General features: G+C 37.7%; 1 protein-coding gene across 5 annotated transcripts in view; it reads right to left on the minus strand.

The window, feature by feature from the left end:
• Nucleotides 1-1,908: 1,908 nt before the first annotated feature.
• sema3fb (sema domain, immunoglobulin domain (Ig), short basic domain, secreted, (semaphorin) 3Fb) overlaps nucleotides 1,909-20,945 on the minus strand; it is a 117,971-nt gene continuing 98,934 nt past the window's right edge. For all 5 annotated transcript variants that reach the window (XM_051912922.1, XM_051912925.1, XM_051912923.1 and 2 more), the window contains 13 exons: nucleotides 20,546-20,639; nucleotides 17,928-18,047; nucleotides 16,605-16,744; nucleotides 13,421-13,535; nucleotides 11,130-11,199; nucleotides 10,802-10,946; nucleotides 10,299-10,521; nucleotides 8,515-8,603; nucleotides 7,941-7,982; nucleotides 6,850-7,007; nucleotides 5,909-5,976; nucleotides 5,296-5,429; nucleotides 1,909-4,139 (listed from right to left, as the gene is read on the minus strand). In XM_051912922.1, the coding sequence (XP_051768882.1) occupies nucleotides 3,720-4,139; nucleotides 5,296-5,429; nucleotides 5,909-5,976; nucleotides 6,850-7,007; nucleotides 7,941-7,982; nucleotides 8,515-8,603; nucleotides 10,299-10,521; nucleotides 10,802-10,946; nucleotides 11,130-11,199; nucleotides 13,421-13,535; nucleotides 16,605-16,744; nucleotides 17,928-18,047; nucleotides 20,546-20,639 (1,818 nt within the window). In that variant the 3' untranslated portion in view covers nucleotides 1,909-3,719. The remainder of the gene's footprint in view (nucleotides 4,140-5,295; nucleotides 5,430-5,908; nucleotides 5,977-6,849; nucleotides 7,008-7,940; nucleotides 7,983-8,514; nucleotides 8,604-10,298; nucleotides 10,522-10,801; nucleotides 10,947-11,129; nucleotides 11,200-13,420; nucleotides 13,536-16,604; nucleotides 16,745-17,927; nucleotides 18,048-20,545; nucleotides 20,640-20,945) is intronic.

The raw sequence follows: 20,945 nt of genomic DNA on the forward strand, positions 1-20,945 counted from the left end.
AATTAGGGATGCTCATAATTAACTGGTTAACCATTAGCCGACAGTAAGAATTTTAGTAGGCAATAGGCTAAAAGTCAATCCAAAACAAATTCATAGCGAAACTGAAACAGAACCGGCGCTGGGCTCACGTAGCCTACCTCTAATTCGGCACGAACCAATGTTTTTATATTCGCAATGTATTTAGGTGCTAAACTAATATGCCTCTATTAAACTAGGCTTTGTAGGCTACTTCACTTGCGTTCCAATATCGATGCAAATACAGAACGTTCCCCTAACGTTAGTATTTGGTTCCCGTTTGGTTAATTTTTTGAGAACCAAATAATAATCTTCTGGGAACATTGTTTTTAGGTTTTATTTTTTTGCAACCATAAAATTACATTCCCAGAATGTTGTTTTGGTGTAAATAAATAAAAAGCTCTATACATACATACTATACAGAACGTTCCCTAATGGTTATTTTTAGGTTATTATTTTGCAACCATAAAATAACATTCCCAGAACGTTGCAGTGTTTTTTTTTTTTTTTAAATAACAGCATTAGGGGAACATTAGAATAACTTAAGGAGAATTTTAGAATAATGTTAGAAGTACGTTAAAATAATGTTAGAAAAACATTAGAATAACGTTCTAGCTACAATACAAAAATTAACATTCTATTTCCGTTAAGAAAACTTTCCTGGCTAACCAAAAACAAACCTGAAAAAAAGAACTTTCTGGGAACCAAATTGGATTTTTTTTCTAAGCATAGGCTAGCCTACTTGTCGCACAGTTGTTTTCTTTTGTTTTGTTAACCTGTTAATTATTTAAGTGATCATATATACATACATATGTAACAGAAGCCAGCTAGTAGTGGCTGTGCGAGTAAACCTCACTCCTCTGATCTCAAGAGATGCTCTAGCGACTGACGCTAGGGGTTGCAGCCTTTAGCCTCCTTGTTAGAGAGTCTGACTCCTACGTCGGAGACCCAGGTTCAAGGCCCGCGCAAAGCGGGGCGAGTAGGACCTGGGTAGAGGGGGTGACATTGGTGCCGTGACCCGGATGGGAGTGAGGTTTAGGGGGGTGAGTGTAACGGAGGCCAGCTAGAACGCGAGTAGGACCTGGGTAGAGGGGTTACACGCATGTATTTTTCTTTTTTTCTCCATTAGCACTTCAGGTGCGATGTGACAATGTGTGAAACAAATTTTGGCATTTTTAAAGGGTCACAGACGCTTATACATTTTAATTTAATTCTACTTTAACATTATCTTGTCGGTTAATGAGCGTCGGTTTGGTCAGAAAAAAAAAACCCTGAAATGAACATTCCTACTGGAATTGTGAGTTGTAAAGTCAAAACTGTGAGATAAAAACTTGGAATTAACAAGTTAATAAGCAGTGTTGCTTCTCAAGTGAATTTATCTTGTTTCAAAGATTTTTTAATATTTTTTGACAATTGGTAGGAACAGGATTGACTGGTTTGAGTCTCACACAAAGCTCAGACTTTATAACATACAAGTCATATGGAGTAGGCCTACTTTTATGGTACTATTTGGAAAGTGACAGGTAATTATGCTTTCATTACATGTTAAACATCTTTTGTGTTCAATGGAAGAAAAAGTCATACAGGTTTGGAATGACATAATTGTGAGTAAATTAATTTTCATTTTTGGATGAACTATTCCTATAAAGTTGCTTGATAAATCTGCATCTCTATAGAAATACCACAACTGTGACATAATAGCTTCTACGTTCTATCTACGTGTGACAATAGCTATAATAATGAAATATTATTTGCAGTTTCACTGCCTCACACATACCAGCAAATCCATCCTCAGTCCTGTCAGTCCAGGATTCTCCCACAAAAACAATCTGAGTCTGCGTTCAAAAAAAAAAAAATTAGCTGGTAAAGAAAAAAAAAAAATGAACAGTTGAATTACTATAAAATATAGAGCTTTAATTTATTAGTTAGCAACAGCAAGAGGGGAAAGAAAATCATTTACACAATTATCACAGTAACATCACCTGTGCATTTAGTCTCAAACTGATGACAAAATAAAAACACAAACATTTCTAAAGACACATCTTAAAAATACCAAGAAATTGTACAACCATTTTCTCTCAATGTACTGTAAGACACTGCTTCTTACTGGTTTTGGGGCCGTGTGTTTTTTGCAGGGAAAGTAACAATACCATCAACTGTAGAGGAAACAGTACGTCATCGTTTTAAAGTGAATAGTTGCCCTCCGCTCAGAGGAAAACCCTCAGTCTTCTGCCCAACACTGACCTTACCATAAAAATATATATCAACAGAAAGAACTGTAACGCAGCTAGCTTTAGTTTCGTAATTACTATACCACTACATAAATCATGCACACAATGAAAAGCCAGCTTCCCAAGACCTCGAGTAGTTTAAAACTGTGATAAAATGCTCTATACAGTGTGAACACGTTTTGAAAATGAATGTATCTTTTGTCATATATCAGGATGTGTCTTTTATAACATCGTTGTCTTCACCAGTATTTATGTGCCATAATTGGCTTACTCACAAAAACAGTCCAGATCATATTTCACCCCAAAATTAAAAAGATAAAATTATTTTTGCTTATTAAAAATGAGTTTAGTACCATTAACAGTTTTGCATTGTGACATTATTTTCAGCACATTTCCCCCAATCAAATCTAATTATCATAATGGAAAAAAAAAAAAAAAAAAAAAAAATCTCACTCTAGCTGAAATGAGAATTTTTTTTTTTAAAGTATTTATAAAAAATTAGCATTATTTTATCTTTGTGCCAATTTAAATAAAAATGAATTGTACTGAATTTTACTGTAATACAGTAAAATTAAATAAAGTAAAATATGGGGGAAACTATGCTTATTTGAAAAATAATACTTTAAATTAATGGCTTAATTTATTTTATGAAAACATTTAAGGGTGAAATATGACCTAGACATACTTTCCCATGACATCATTGTGGTGCAAGTTGGTTTGTGCTTTTAGTCTTCTCAAAAGTGGCATAAAAAAAACAAAAAAAAAAAACAATAAAAGCTTACTAAGAGCCCTCAGCAGCTGTTTTACATTAGTCAAAACTTGATCGAGTCCATTCACAAAAAAAAAAAAAAAATTGTGCCATGAAACTTGATTACCTTAAACATTTGTGCAATGAAAACAGATGTTTTGTGCATATAGAGTGACATTAGGAAGACAATATGAGCTGGTGTATCATTGTAACCAATGAGGGACCAGAATGCACTTAGGGGTGGGACTAGTGGTGAAGAGCATGATGTCACCTCCTCCTGCCCCGCCTTTGTCTGTCTTTCCGTTGAAGAGTCCAAGGGGCAGATCTGTCCCCAGTCGCTCGTTCCTTACCCATCAGTTCAACATAGTTCATAGTCTATGAGTTTATGTCAATATATATGAGTCGTCAATGCCCGGAAGATGGAAACTGGAGATTTCTTTTGTTTCATTTGAAGTTGTGACAATAAAAATAATATTACAATAATATTTGCCCGTTAGGTACTTATACACAAAGAGCATTCATTTTTCTATTTAAGTACAAAGAAATCCACAGAATGGTACTATATACAACCTACAATAAATACTGTGTATGATATCATCTTTACGTGTTAAAAGGGAATTCCATTTGTTTCTTGCAAAGTTCGGTTTCATTTCATGTTTTTCTTTTTTTCCAGGTTTTCCTCTTTTAGAAGTCTTTCCTATAGGAACAGGGGTTGGAAAACCCCCTCATGTCTCCTCTTCGTCCCCGTGATGTCTGCGATTCCGTGGTTTCTTCTGTTCCTTCAGCTCTTTGAGGTCTTTGGCCTTGATGACCCCCGTCAGGGGGTCTCCATACTGCCAATAGTCCTGGCAGTACTGGTTTATGAGGCCCATCTCGGGCTGACTGAGGATGGTCAGAAGGTCTTTGTATTGCCCGGCGCTGGGGGTCCAGGCGCTGGACTGGAGCGGAGAGACCGCCGGGCGGCCCGTTTCAACAAGGATGTTGTTGACAGCCTGGTTGGTCAAGACCACCAGATGCAGTTTGACCAATGTGTGCTTGAAGTTCTTCTCAGTGGCTGTGCAGACGTAGGTGCCAGAGTCTGAGGACTGGAGGGAACGTAGAAGTAAGCCTTGATCTGTCTTCAATACGCGCCCATCGGTGCGGACCTGGAGAAACAGATGGTAAAAAGTACAAAAAGTGCCAAGATTAATAAAGCAATGAACTTTGTATGTGGCATTAGGGCTTTTCACACTTAAATAGTTAACCCTGGGACATTCTAAACCCCAGGTAAACTGAATCCTTGCTTCACATTTCACAATGCTCACAAATTTACCCAGGGTTAAAAATTAATCCTGGGTATTTATAAGCTGACGTTTCACACTGTATATTCCTAAACCATGGGTTAACGTTCTTATTTGAATATTTTATTTATTTATTTATTTTCTTGTAATACCTTATTTTGCAAAAGCTGTGCTTCATACCCCAGGTAAAAAGCGGTGCTAACCCCACTTCTAAATTACAAGTGTGAAGCGTTCCTTTACCCAGGGTTAAAAACTGTGTTTAGAACGAAGATAACCCAGGGTTAAGCACAGGGTGAAAAGCCCTATTGAGATTTCTTAATTGATAGCTGACAGCATAACTATTTAATTTTATTATTATTATTATTATTATTATTATTATTATTATTATTATTATTATTATTATTATTATTATTATTATAGCCTCTCTCTCTCTCTAAACCTCACTCTCATTTGGGTCACGGCACCATTGTAACCCCTCAGGTCCTGCTCGCCCCGCTCCGTGCAGGCCTTGAACCCCGGTCTCCGGCGTTGGAAGCGGCCACACTAACAAGGAGGTTAAATACTGCAGCCCCTAGCCTACTGAGATCAGGGGAGTGAGGTTTTACCTACACAGCTCTTACTAGCTGGCCTCAGTTACACTTACCCCCCTAAATCTCACTCCCATTCGGGTCACGGCACCAATGTAACCCCTCAGGTCCTACTCACCCTGCTCTGTGCGGGTCTCGAACCCGGGTCTCTGGTGTAAAGACTGCAGCCCCTCACTAGCTGGCCTCCGTTATATATGGTAACACTTTGGTTTAGGGTCTAACTCTAAGGTCGGTTTCACATCGCACACGTAAACAGAGCAAGCAGCGCATATTTTTGGCGCCCATGTTAACAGATTAGAGCTTGTAAGAAGACATGATACACACACATCTATAATTTCAATATTGTAAAAAATTACATTGGCATCCACTATTCTAACATGTTGTGCAGCTATACTATTTATTCATGCATGTATCATGTACTTGTGTGTCCTCACCTCTCTCCTCCTATCGCTGTTGTCTCGGTGGAGATGCCATTTGATGGCGGCGTGAGGCGATCTGGCCTGGCATTCCAAAAACGTGCTGCTTCCCTCCACCCCGTACTGCCCCGTCTCTAGAGTGTTCTTATTGGCTGTACAACAAGAACAACACGTCATTTCTCATAGATATCAACACAGCACTCAAGCGAGAATGAGAGCTGGCCATGAATTAATATGGCAGAGCCAGTAGAAAGTGAGAGCCGTGTCAGTCAAACTGAGGTCATGTAAATAAACTCGACGCTACAGCTAATTCAGATCAGAGCAGATTGATGCTTTCTGTTAACAGCTCATCAGGGTTGTATAAAGAAAGCATGACTGAATTTTACATACAGTATACGCTTAATTTATATAAACAAACTTACAAACTGATGAAAGTGAGTAAAACTAAATTCATGAACTTAAGATGTTGATAAATGTGTCTTGACATGAAAACAAGTATTAGCTGTGAATGATTTACCAATAAATTAGTTGTGCATAAAACAGACAGGCTAAATCTATTTATTGATATTATACATAATAGATTTCTGTATTTACAAATATGAATTGTAGTTAAGTTAGACCAGTAGCTTACGGTTGGAATTGTATCCTCTGCACTGCCGTATGGGATTCCCGTATTTGACATCCTGTCGCCGGCTACGTCTGAAAGGAAGCCAATGAGACAAGATAAGAAATTTATTTCCACCTGTATCTGTATCTTATGGAGCCCCGGACATGCAGAAAAAATAAAAAAATAAAAAAATAGTAGGCTAAATCGTGTGATTTAGTTTTCTTGCATGTCATGTGCGAGGCTCCGTAGTATCTGATTAAGGATGAAAATATATTACAGGACAAAATTTTAGTGGACAGCTCATCCCATTAATAGATTCGGTTATTCCGATTCTCAGTTTTAACACTCTACTTTTACACTCTAAAAAATGTTGGGTTGTTTCAACCCATGTTTGGGTCAAATATGGACAAACCCAACTGTTGGTTTAAATGTTTTAATTACATTTTTAAACCAAGTGGTTGGGCTTGTGAGTGTAGAATGTAGGGTTTTTTCAACCCAAACAATGTTGCACCATGTACTACTTGAATACATAAATCACGCTGTGTGTACCGTCAAACTAAAGATATGACAGGTTGAATCCTTATGTGTAAAGTTCAGTAGGGGAAGAAAAGTTCAATGTGTCTCTGTGGGAATTCATCTTTCAGCAACTTTTGGGGAAAATCCTTTCCCGTTTCACAATGATAATAGTCACGCTTCCCTAAATGAGGTCCATACGGACACCTGTTTGTCTCAAACACATAAAACACTTTGGTATAAATTAAAACTGTGATTTCCCCTGAAATTGCCCAGAATGACTAATTCATCTGACTGCATGAAAGCAAAATATCTGCAGTTGCCATGTTCCCAGAAATTAGGAGGATGTGACTGTAAATGAGGATCATATTGTTCATGACTGGAATGTGACCTTTGATGTGAACTTCATTTGAGTGTTTTGTCTTATTTTTAGGAGTTTTTGGCATATTTACCTCTTCTGCGAGGCCGAGTATCTAGAGCAGGACTTGCCGTCCCAGGCGCAATAAGGGTCACGGGCCAAACAGCAGTCTGCGCAGGCCTCGCCGTAGACGTCACACCTGTGCAAGGCCAGATGAGTCACGCCCACCGCAGACGCCACATACAGTTGTTGCTGCAACAAAGTAATAAGTTATTTAGTGGTTGCTTCCATTTGTATTCTCCCTTTGGATGAAACATAGGGTGTGTTCACACTTGGCAGGTTTGGTTCAATTAAAACGAACTCTGGTGCGATTGATCTGTTAGTGCAGTTCATTTAAATAAGTGTGAACGCTGCCATCCGAACCCTGGTGCGAAAAGATCGGTCTTGGTCCACTTTCGTTTTAGATATTCGCCAAGTTCCATTGCAAAATATACATCATAAAAGCCTTTTTTTTTTTTTTTGTATCTTTAGGTTTAGTGTTAAAAATGACAGTGGACCAGGACTAAATGTATAATTTTCTTTTTTGGTCCGGACCAAAAGAACCAAGAGAACCGAACTACAAGTGTGAACACACCCATAATTTGATCATGAAAGCTCAGGGTGATAAATTATCTTCTGTGAAACCCTTTTGGAAAAATGTCAACTTTACTGTCTCGCCTCTAATGTCACGAATTAAAGATGCAGGCAGGTCTGTGCAGGGTTGGAACTGCAAATTCAAGCCTGTTCGGATAATGGAGCTTTTTTCTCCAGCGTTTGGACACTTGGCATTTCTGTTTTTAGGATCAGCTGTTTTGAATCAGTTATGCTGGAAGAACTAGGGTTTAAATTATGGCCTAGTAATATAATGTTGTCATACCACATCTGCCAACAATCCCAATCCCAATCACAATGAAAGAATAAAACACAAATTAAATTAAACATTTTATCTCCATACATCTGAAAAAACTATTATCCAGATATGAAAGCTGCTTATGAATTACAGGGGATAATTTTTAGACAGATAGCAGCTGCCCGTATAAATTAAATCGGTTTATTGTTATCTTCTTTATGGGTTTGGTTATTCCTCCAGTATTAATAAGTGTTTGTGAACCATATTATCAGGTTTAGATTATAGCTAATTCTTACCCGTTTTGAAGAAATCTTCATAGTTGTGATGGGAGTAGGGACCTGAAAGTGACAAATATGAAAACTTTATTGTACATTAACCTTTACTTTTTGGTAGTTTGTTTATTAGGAGTAATGTAGAGCCAGTCAGACATTGTCACAACATGTAATTATAATTATTACAATTATACAAGTGTAACACTTATCTATATACTCTACCATTTCAAAGTTTGGTGTCAATAAGATATATACAGTACATATATATGTATTTTTTAAGTAATTAATACTTTTATTCAGCAAAGATCCATTAAATTGACTAAAAGTGTTAGTAAAGACATTTATAATGTTACAACAAATTTTTATTTCAAATAAATGCTGTTCTTTTGAACTTTCTTTTCATTGAGGAATCCTAAAAAAAAAAAAAAAAAAGTATCACAATTTCCTCAAAAATATTAAGCAACACAATTGTTTTTGAAGTTGATAACAATAATAAGAAAATTTTAAGCTGCTGAAAATTCACCTTTTCCTTCACAGGAAATAAATATATATATCACAATTGAAAAGCAACAGGAAAGTCCCAGTGCGCAGAGCTCACCTTAAAGACCTCCACTTCCTCCAGCACTAGTTCCTCTGTCTGCAGGTCATCTCTGGGCAGGACGATAACCTTCTGCACTGTACCTCTGTCTGGATGCCAATAGAAAGAGTGTCAGATTATTTACTGAGCCAACCACTAGGTTTATAGTTTTTTTTTTTCCAAGTGCAGTTCCATGTTACAACAAAGCATTGTCGTCTTTGACCCAAAAACATTCAAAGCGTCATGATATTCCTCTGACAACTTTCTGTCTATTCCATTTTCCAAGCCTTTTGTCTTTGCATCTTATGTCCTGATAAAATCACGATCATTATCTTTCACCGACTCCAGAGACACTTGAGTTTCTCTTTATTTCCGTCCCATCTAACATGCAGACCCTTCACGTATTCCATCTACCATCTATTCCTTTTAAAATCCCTCTTTTGTCTTTTGTTTTCACTGCTTTTCACGGCACACTCATCTTTCAGCTCGGCTGTACCCCGTCAGGCTCCATCTCTACTGGAACGCTGAGGTTTTCCAGCGGCTGCGCCCTACCGAAACGCTTGTTTGATTTAAGCGTGCCCGTTGCATTCTTCTGTGCACATCGCTGGAGATTTATTGCAACCGGAGCAATACATCTAACCTGAGCTTTGAATGTAGGCGAGCGACGGCAGCTGAAAGCTAGGGATGTTCCTGTGAGTGCTTGTAGGTGCAATGGGGCACGCAGAGTTGATTTAAAAACCCATTAGCCTCTCAGACGCACAAAGCAAGAAAAGCAGACATAAAGGGATAACCTACAGCATGACGAGACGGTGTACAGAAAGAATGATGCCATTCTGACTCTTTAATGTTAAAAGAGAGCTTGAAAAGGAGACGAGAGAAAAAGTTAAGCAGATCAGTGTAGGTTGATGGATTCTCTTAAAGTGATCCTCCAGCCTTAAGGTGCTGCATGCAGAGTTTTTATATCAAGAACAGAAAGATGGAAACAAAACCCTTTTTCGTGTTTGACATCCATCTAAGCAGAGTCAGATACGTTTCACCTCATCTGATAAACGTAGAGTTACAGTACACAGTGACTTTTTTTTCAGTTTATCTTGCAGCAGTTTCAGAAAAGTGTCTCGATAAAGGTTTAGCAGGAAGGTAAGGTGAAAGTTACTGTACCTAAAAAACTACTATACACTACTATTTCAGTGTTATATTGCTAACAAACAATAACAAAAATAAAACAACTAAAATGAAAACATTAACTAAACTAAATTAAAATAAATTGGGATAACGGAAAACTAAACTAAAATACATTTGGATGACTAAAATAAAATAAAATACAATACAATACAATACAATACAATACAATAATAAAATAAAATAAAAAATAAAATGCAGCTAAACATTTTAAATTATACCATTACCTTTATTTTTAAATATAAAAAGTTTTTTAAAGACACATTGAAAATAATATTGATTTAAAAAACAGAACTAAAAAAAACTATTAAAAATTAAAAACTACAATAACCCAAAGAAATATAATGCTGTTAAACATTTTTCCAATGATACCAGTTAGGGCATTAAATTTAAGGGCATTAAGTGTTTTAATAAAATGAAAACTAAACTAAATTGAAAAGACAAACTGAAAATAATTTTAAAATTAAATACTACTTAATAATACTCTGCTATACAACAGATCTAATTTGAAGTTATTTACATTTAAGTATGCATATTATATTGCATATAACGTGGTAAATTTACATGTAAAAAAAAACCCCAAAAATATTTAAATATGTAAAAATCGGGGTAGTTTCCAAACTCACCTGTACCCAGGAAGAGCACCTCATAGTTGCCGTCGGCAGCAGTCACCTGGTCCACAGTGATGGTGGTGAACTCATAGTCCACGTTGGTCCTGACAACTAGGGGGCGCTTGTGCACCGGATACACAGCGTTGTACATGGTGGGATGGTTCCGCATGAAGTTGATGACCTCGTCGGGGTAGTCTTTCGTGGACTTCATGTTGGGGGTAAAAGTCCCTCCAGGACACTGACAAAAATGGATGATGAGGACCAATTTTAGCCAATCAGATCTTTGTACTCTCCTAATGCAGCAGCACTAAAGGCTAACGTCATGCTCTATACCAAATGGTTAAGTCTAAAACCTAAACCCACTTATAATCTGTGCTTTCAGCTTGATCTGAAGATTGTTGAACTTTGAGCTTGTTGTTTAAACCTTCAATAGCAGGTCTAGATTAATATTACTACACCGGTGTGCCAATAATCCCTCTTATTATTGGTATTCTAATTCATAAGAGCGTGAAACTCACTGTTCCTGGACGAGGGTAGGGGATTTTTCCAGTGTAGGCCACCCACTGATAATTGGGACCTTCTTTGTGGGCAAAAGGTCCATTGAACACCATCCGAATGTCCGCCATGGAGTAGACGCAGACCGCTGAGCCTTTGAATACAGAACTGAGGGGAAAATATGACAACGTTTTTGTTATAAAGTTCATAATATATATAAAGTGATGTTTAGAAGTGAACATGGAAAAAAACGCAAATGCAGCAGACAACTGCCTATGCTAAACAACCCCTTCCAGTGTTTACTACAGTTCCCAGATGGAGAAAGACTTTGTCTGACACATTCAAACTCACCCCGACACAGAAAAGACCCCATAGATGACTGGATTTTTAGTGTCCTGCGTGGGCTGTATGTACACATCCCCTAAAAGACACAAACATAGAACAGCATTGCAGTGAAAAAGCTGGAGGAACACTTTGCTAATATTTGCAGTGCATAAATCAAACGCATTTACTCAATCTTGAGACAAACTTCCTGTGACTCAGAGTTTCTCACTGCAGTTCACTCCTCAGATGTGTTTCTTGTTTTCAGCATCTCTTTAAATCGGCCTAGATTGCGTTATATCCATTATAAATATAATCTCATTCTTAGATCTTGTAACAGTTTGAGACTAAATGTGTTATTAACAAAGCAGAGGTTGGCAAATGCAAGATATTTCTCATTAACCTTACAGTTAAAATGTGTGTAGAAAGCTCTAACATTATTAGCCATACCACTATTAATTATATATTGCAGTATTTATTAATATTTTGAATTAGTTTTCTGTTTTCATTTTAATTCCAGTAATTTTGTTCCAGTAAACTGGACAGTAAATAAGGTGAAAGAGTTCACATTCAAAGAAAACATTTCATGTCATCACTATGATGAAACTTGCTGAGTCGGCTTGCATAAACACTTATGAGTGCATGTGTGTGTAGGGGAATAAGTGAGTGATAGAGAATATCACAGCATATGGTTCCTATTGCCTCACACACACACACACACACACACACACACACACACACACACACACACACACACACACACACATCCTGCCAACCTTTATATTGTGTAGCTGTATGTATAGTGCAGGTGAAGCATCTTGTGTATATGATCAAGCGTATAGGCTTATAAGACTCATTCACAGAGCTATAAATTTGTGGTATAGTGGTTAATGCACATGTTCCACACACTTTGAGGTGCTTATGTCAGAAATGCAGGTTTAAATTAAGCCTGCAACATGTCCCAGCCCCTTATTTTTCTTATGCTTTCAACTAATAACACCTTTAAATAGCTCTCTTGCTCGTGCCAATGCATTTGGCGACTCGAGGCAAATTTCCTCCCCCTTCCTCTTTCACAACAGGAGAGATGCAGTTAATGACGTATATCTAAGAATCCTCAACAAGGATGAACACACATACTTTTAAAATGACATCTTTACAGCATTTTTTTAACAAACAATTGGACATCTGGGACGAATTTGCCAAATCCTTAACGTCTTCCAACTGTCCAAACTCCCATAATCTCCTAAATGTAAAGCCAGAGTCACATGCGCAGCTGTATAGAATCTACACAATGATTCTCAATAACAGAAAAGACAGGAATTTTCACTTAAAGACATGAAACAAACAAAAACTTTTGGACTGCAGTGAATATATTAGCAATCTTCTGCTTTCCATATTATATATAAGTGCGATTATAAACATGGCACAGTACTTAAGCACACAGCGCTCTCTCTACTCTCTTACTCAATAAAAGCTTAATCCTGTTCATTAGTAGTCCGCCACAACTCACAATGAACTACAGCTTTACTGCCTTATTAAAAATGCCTGGACATCCCTCCTTCAACACACACATCTAAATCCTCACCTCTCCATGAGCCAGTGTAAACATCCTCCCCACTAATAAAGAGCCAAACGTGTTTATAAGTGTTGAGCGTCTGTGTTCGGGAGCCCAGATCTGCTCTTTTAATGTGAGCAACAGCAATAAATTCCAGCATGATCATAACCCACCGTTTCCCAACATCACTGGGGCCAATTAGTCTGGAAATGACTAAGTACGAGAGAGAGAGACCCTTATTAGACCCGGCATTTCTGTCGGTCCACCTGATCCGTCCACAGGGCATGCCCTTCTCTCTGGACGTCATCCGAACTCTCTTCAAGTCTCTCTGCAGCTCATGGCACATCTCCCACACCTTCAGCCTTCTCAAAAGAGCCTTTTGTTCGGAGAAAGAGTGGATTTCTGTAACACAGCTCCGAATAAGCCATTATCCATCTCGGCATAAGGGGGAATCTGGTGCCATATGGCAGGGAGGGTGAGGTACGTCACCTGGCGTGGTGTAAACGCAGACCTGGAGGCCCACATTAGGGGATCCAGGATGTTGTGGGTGGACGGAGGGTTTGCATGTGGTTTTGTAGTAGGGTGTGGGCGACATTGGACAGGGCCACTGAAACCTGACTAACCAGGAGAGGATCTTTCTCATTCACACACTGCTAAAGTGATCCCTGACTGGCCTGCGGCCAACACAAACTACTTTAAGAGCCGAGATGGGGCCTTTCCACTGACGACTTTATCTGTTGGAGATGAGACGGAAATGGAGACTTACTGAGCTCGTCGAAATGAGTTTCAATCCCATCAGCTCCTGGGACTGAGCAGATGAGACGGGCTTTCAGGAAGGTGCTCCACTTGTTGACCAAGCAGCAGTGACCACCGTCATCGTTCTGTAAACACACACACGCGGTTTGAACCGAAATCAAAGAGAGAAGCAATAGCTGCATTTAATTCATGGCAAGCCCCTCTGCAGCGGGAGAGAGAGGAACAAACAGCCAGGAAAAGTTAGCTGTGAGAAGACAAGATTGCAAATAGTGTCTCGTCTGATTCACAAAATACACCCAATCTGGTCTGATGGCCGGCCAAATTTTAGGAAGAGGTGGTTGAGGAATCCTGATTTATCATCTGACTTCAAATCACAACCTACTCCTTTGGGAGGTATATATGAAGGGATAGTTACCCAAAAAATAAAAATGCTCTTATTATTCATTGTGTCGTACCAAACCGGTTTCACTTACTTTCTTCCATGAAATACAATATATTTTTTCATACAATTGTAACAGTAAATGGGGATTGGTGCTTTCAAGCTTCAAAAAGGACACCAAAACACCATAAAAAGCACCATTAAAGTAGTCTGTTAACTAGCTGTGACCAGCAAAAGATTAACGAAAATCTTCTTAAGACTGAAGTTAATACATTTCTTAAGATAAATTCTAAGATGCTCATAAGAATGTTAAGAACAGTCCTTGAAAAAATTAAGAAGTTCCATTATAAATATTTTCTTAAGAACAAAAATGACAAACTTTGATGTTGTCTGATTGTATGACAGGTCTTGCCAAAGACTTGCTGATTAGCTGAATGATGTTTTAAAATTTCAATTCATTTCAATTGAGCTGCCAGCTATGGAAGCTTGTTTCTGCTATGAAATTAAAAATAAAAAAAGATAATTGCGACTTTTTATCTCACAATTATGACTTTTTTCTCAGAATTACGAGATATTAAAACTAAATTTTAAACTCACAATTGTGAGTTATAAAGTCAGAATTGCGCGTTATAAAGTGCAATTGTGAGGGAAAAAAGACTGAAGTTTTTTCTCAGAATTGCGAGTTTATATCTCGCAATTCTTACTTTATAATTCACAGTTGCGAGTTTAAAAATCACAATTCTGAGAAAAAGTCAGAATTATGAGATATAAAGTCAGAATTGCGAGTCAAATTCTTAAGTTTTGTCTTTAGAACATTCTCAATGTTTCATGAATCTGGCCCCAGATCAGTCCCATTTGTGAACGAATCATTCTGGTTTTGTGAACTGGATCAATGATTCATTGAAAAGATCTGACTCAAAAGAACAATTCATTAATGATCTGGAGATCACAGCAAAACTAAGGCAGCTAGATTTTTTTAAATGGATTAAATTTTAATCTGTTCCTTACATAAACTCTCAAATGACTTCAGTAGATTTGGAATATAATGCACAAAGAATATGGACAACTTTCATGGTGCTTTACTGTAAATTTGTAGCTTGAATTTTCCAATCTTCATTCATGTTCATTCAAATTGAACTTTTGTCATCCCCAGAAGAAAGAAAGCCATACAGGTTTGGAATGACTTGAGTAAATAATGAAAGAAATTTCATTTCTGGGTGAATTATTCCTTAAAAAGATGCAGCAAACCGTATACATGATATGAATGATCACACCTCAGGCTCTTTCTGCATGTTTCACCTTTGATCACATGACTCATTGTTATTAATAAAAGCTAAAGATCTTTGTGAGAGGGTGGATGGTGACCAGATGGGTTCAGACGTGAGATGCAGAATGGCTGGTTCTCCGGAGTGTGATCATAAAGCCCTGAGTGCAGGGGTGTGTTTGCATGCTAGGTCACCACATGACCCCGACTCATAAACAAAGACCTGGGGGGCCGCACAACAGAGACCACGCACTCATATAAACACACCCGTAAACAAAAAACAGAAAGCGGATAAAAACAAAAACTCACCCACACAAACACACATGTAATGTCATATACCACCATGTGGTTCCACATATGAAACAGCTCTATGAACAGATGCATATTAAAATACACACGCACAAATCCATTTGTGAAGACAAAAACTTTTGCATATAGACCCCAATTTCCAAATTTTGGGGTCAGTAAGTTTTTTTTTTTTTTTTTTTTTTTAACGTAATTACTACTTTTATTAAGTTAGGAAGCTTTAAATTGATCAAAAGATATATAATGTTATGAAAGATTTCTAATTCAAATAAAGCTGTCTTTCTGAACTTTCTATTCATCATAGAATTCATAAAAATATTAAACAAAAAAATAAAAAAAAGTTTCTTAAATAAAGTTATTTTAAATTGTAATGACACAATATTACTGTTATTACAAATAAATGCAGCCTTGGTGAGAGATTTCTTTCAAAAACATTGTAAAAAATCTTAACACTAGAAAAAAAAAAAACTACCATAAAGCTTTAAAAGACTTACATATAGCACATTTACAGTCATTTTGAAACTTGTATTGTATGGAATAGCAGGCTGGACATTCTGCAAAACATCTTTTGGGCTCCACGGAAGGATAAAAAGTTATCCAAACCTTTTTCAGATTTTTTTAAGCTTAAACTTTAGAAATAATGTGGCCCATTTATGTGGGTTTTGTACAGTTTAGCTATGTTTGTGAGGAACTTTTCATAATTTATCCCTCCCAAGTACAGCTAAACAAGAACACACCCACAAGCTTACATTAAGCCCAAGAAGATGGACCACAAACCCCTGGGTTTACCCCTGTGGCTCAAGCCTGCTGCTCTATGTTTGTTTTCATTGCCCTGCTCAATTTGCAGTTGTGGTCTGGCACTATTTTCATTAAGAACTTGTGGTTAAAAAATAGCACGGGACAAATCGCTGTGGTGCTAGTGAATTAGCGATCTTTTCCATAACATGCTCTGGTAAAGAAACTCTGTCATACTCAGAACGGCTGACCTGACAGGTCAAAAGGTCACAGGTTCAGAGGTCACATGGATAGAGAGACGTATTGTAAGCAGGGAGGTCAAATATGTGTGGATTTCGGCACGTCAGCGGCAAGCAAACAGAAATGCCACAGTCAAGTATCCACAAACCACAGCTCGCATGCTCTCGGCTGTAGCTGGAATCTCTTCCAGAAATGCTGAATGGTACGGAATGTCTCAAACTTTGGGTCATATTCATTAAGTCATATTTTAGGTCATAGATTTCAGCTCACCAGGCAGATTCGGCCGATGCGTGACTGTGATTTGGGGCTCTGGCCCATCTCAGAAGACTTCTCACGGAAGAAAAAGTAGAGTTTGTCATCGTTTTTCTCATTGCTGTCAGGGATAAGGTGCACATGGACAAATGAGGGGTCTAAGAAAAAGAGAGAGGGAGAGAAAATGTAACGTCATTTTACAATTTGCACAATTAAACATTAATCAGCATTTTCATACTAACTGAGAAACTACACTGAATCATTAGGACTAATTAAAGGATTAGTTCACTTCAGAATTAAAATTTACTCACACCCATATCATCCAAGATGTTTATGTCTTTCTTTCTTCAGTCGAAAAAAAATTAAGGTTTTTGAGGAAAACATTCCAGGATTTTTCTCCATATAGTGGACTTCACCAGGGTACAACGGGTTGAAGGTCCAAATTGCAGTTTCAGTGCAGCTTCAAAGGGCTCTACACGATCCCAGACGAGGAATATGGGTCTTGTCAAGTGAAACGATCGGTCATTTTCTAAAAAAACACAAATGCTCATCTTGCACTAGCTATGCGATGCGCCACACATTATGTAATCACGTTGGAAAGTTCACACTTGACCTAGGCGAAAGTACCGATCCAGTGTCTACAAAGCGAACGTGCAAAGATTAAGTCAAACGCCCTTTACAAAAAAAGGTAAAACAATGATTTTGGATGATTTTGAAGTTAGAGGAGAAAATGAGATGGAGTTTTTTTGCCCTACCACGGTACTTTCGCCTACGTCACGCATGATATTTCCAATGTGATTACGTAATGCGTGGCACATCACAGAGCAGTGCAAGACGAGCATTTGTTTATAAAAAGTTTTTATTTTTTTTAGAAAATGACTGATCGTTTCTCTAGATAAGACCCTTATTCCTCATCTGGGATCGTGTAGAGTCCTTTGAAGCTGCACTGAAAGTGCAATTTGGACCTTCAACCCATTGGTAGCCGTTGAAGTCCACTATATGGAGAAAAATCCTGGTTCCTCAAAAACCTTAATTTCTTTTCGACTGAAGAAAGAAAGACAAACATCTTGGATGACTTGGGGGTGAAATTTTAATTCTGAAGTGAACTAATCCTTTAAGTGACCTGCAAAAAAGCAAAAAGGTCATTAAAAAATGGAGAAAAATAGCATCAAACTGAAAACCAACCAACAAACACCTTCTCTTATGGATGGATTCTAGAATTTTAGGTTACAGTATATTCAATAATACAATGACAGACAGAAAAACAGATAAACAGAAAGATAGATAGACTGACAGACAGACAGACGGATGGTAGACAGATACTCATATCCACTTATTTACCATTCAGCCATCTCGAGTTGTATTGGTCAGTACGCATGATTGCGTTTTTCCCCAAAGTTCGGAAAATAGCAGAGTCTGTTCCCATGAAGTCAATATACACCCCTGCATACAGTTCTCCATCTAAGAGATACAGAAACAGAGAGATAAAAAGAGAAAGTCCGAATGTAAGAATCTGCAAACGTGAAAGAATGATGCATTTGATTTATGAGCTTTTATGCGGTCTATAATGATGAAACATCAGCCACACCCAAAATCTGACACCGTTCTTTCAACATCAGTGCCAAGAGATCCATCAGGGCAGATTAAAGAGCATTAAACTGATCAACTTCCAGTGAACTTCCAGGGAAAAATCAGCCAAAAGAATATATATATATATTTTTTTTTTTTTCATAATTATATATGATTTTTTATTAAAAAAAAAATAATGCACTTGTTAATAATATGACACTAGCACCGTACAATGATATAAAGTTTGACTTGATGGCAACTGCCAACTTACATTATACACTGCACAAGATTAATGCCCACTGGGTCTCACATGCGCTGGTCATTATGCATGTGCATGTGAGGGGTTATTATTGCCTCTGGAGGAATTTGTTCCTTGTTAAGTAGTGTGGAGGTCAAGTGTGTATGGGTGAGTGTGTGTGTGTGTGAGTGTGCAGAACCCAGTTGCAGGCCACTTGAGCAGGTGTCTCAGCGTGTAGTTGGCAGAGGCCATGACTGTTAAGGAGGGGCGGCAGAACCGCGGCCAGGCGGAGCGCTGTCGCGGCTCTCATGATTAATTCCTTCTCTGAGGAATCTAGAACACAGAGCCTGCCCATTTTTGCCCACACTTGCTTCTGTGTACAGCGGGATATACGAGTTCAGTTTGTAGAGGAAACGGGCTGGATATAGAATGAGTTTGTTGACAGTCTATTCGCTCCGCCCGCCGGCGTTTTTTCCAATGGCAGATCAAAACTGTTGATTCTTAGGGGAAGTCTAGGTGCCAACCTGTCAGAACGTCTTGTAAATCCAACCAAACAACACTAATATATGAGGTGGTGGTTAAATACAACGAGGCAGGCAAGCACTAAAGCATTCTTTCAAGGACTGGCATGCCAAATTGTTTGCACAAGCTTCCTTGTCATGTTTGTTTGTGGCTTTTAAGGTCGTTTCTCATGTAAGCCTGTGATAAATTGTTCAACTGGCTTAGCTAAGTGGTTTTGCTAGTTGCGGGCTTTGCTAAGCTGTGCTGATTAGATGGGTTAGCCAGTTGTTTTTCTAGTCAAGGGTTTTGCTAAATTACCTGCTGTGTAAGTCCTGCTAAATTGGGGTTTTGTGCTGTTGTTTGGTCTTGGCTGATGACGTGCTAGTTTGGGGATTGTTTAGTCAGGGAGGGGAAAAAAACCTAATATACAACACATTTAAAACTATTTTTCAGAAAATACTATAGATTTCCACACCCTAACAAATTAAAATTGTTTAAGGAAAACATTCTTTAACGTACTTTTTACAAATACACAGACACAAATGCTCTGCGAATGTGATCATTTCAGGTTACACATTTTTAAAGAAAAAGACTGTTTCAGATTTTATGAAGAAGACTGTTTATACTTGTGCAAACCACAAGATTTTTGTTTAAAAAAAAAAAAAAATTGATTCAAAAAAAGCTTTAGGTTTTTGGTGCTTATTTAATGGGCTGCACAATTTGGTCAAAAATTGTGTGACTATATCAGTATGATTATAAATGTATTATTATTATTATTATTATTATTATTATTATTATTATTATTATGAGACACTGAAACACTGGATCATGAGCTGCTCATGTTTAAAAGACGTGCTTCACTCTAAAACACACAGCACATTCATTTATGGAATTAAATCACAGCATTTGCAATTTGATAATCACACTAAGCCATATTGAGATTTTGGCTTCATTTCACTTAATTGTGCAGCTCTATTTCTATGTTTCATACCTAATATAACTACAAGGAGCAGAATAAAACACGGCCGTCTTTCCCTCAAGATTACCCTGTTTCTCTGTGAATATGGAACATAGTTAACCTCTCTAAATGTGAAAAGCTTTTTTCCCCTCAAGCACTATTCTGAAATGACCCATTACCAATGATCTATAAAGCGTTGAGTTTGGTAGTGCATGAAGAGTCGCAGTGAGAAGCATTGTTAGAGGGCTTGTTAAAACACTCTGTGCACTTCATTGATTCACATGTTTCAATATAAACAGTTTCACATCCATTAAGAGTTACTCAGAAATCAGGGTTTGGACATTTCCAATAAAACACATAACCAATAATGCCATGGTTTCTCCATTAAATTCAATTCAATTTTCATTCAGTTAAAAAAAAAAAAAAAAAAAAAAAAAAAAGTTTCATGGGAAGGTGCCGCTTCATGGGAAGGTGCCGCTTCATGGAATGCAGGAAAAAGGATCAATATTTAGGAGCCAGTCACTTTTTTTTAGGGCAACAGTTGAGCAATAAGTCTTTTAAAAAAAGCGATTTGCTCTGATCGGTCGTTAAGATGAGTGTTCGCAAGAATACAAGATGCTGTTTTTTGGAGCAGGACACTGCATGTTCAACACCCAACTCACTGAAGTGGAAAAATATTTTGAAGGGACTTACTAATCAAAGCGGAGACACTGTTCAGTTTTGGATCATATGGGCACTTTCCCTTCCCAGAATCCTCCTTGCCGGGCTCCAAATGGAACACGTATTCCTGAAAGGGAAATTGAAAGCAAAGATTAGATCTTTCTGTCTTACAGTCAATAATTCTGGAAAAAAAAAACAAAAAAAAAACACTCTGTAGTCTTTGCATATGTCCTCAAATCCCTATAAAACATGACATGGACTTAGTCAAAACAACAGGGTTAGGCATATGACAAAAAAATAAATAAAAATAAAAAAAAGACTAGGACGCACAACAGTAAAAAGCAACGATGCAAAATGATCTAATCTCAAGATTGGATCTCTGAATATAATGTGCAGATATAAAGTTTCTCTATCCAAACTTCTCTGCTCGTCC

Source organism: Ctenopharyngodon idella, chromosome 11 (genome assembly GCF_019924925.1).
Source record: "Ctenopharyngodon idella isolate HZGC_01 chromosome 11, HZGC01, whole genome shotgun sequence".
In the NCBI taxonomy this organism is placed as follows: domain Eukaryota; kingdom Metazoa; phylum Chordata; class Actinopteri; order Cypriniformes; family Xenocyprididae; genus Ctenopharyngodon; species Ctenopharyngodon idella.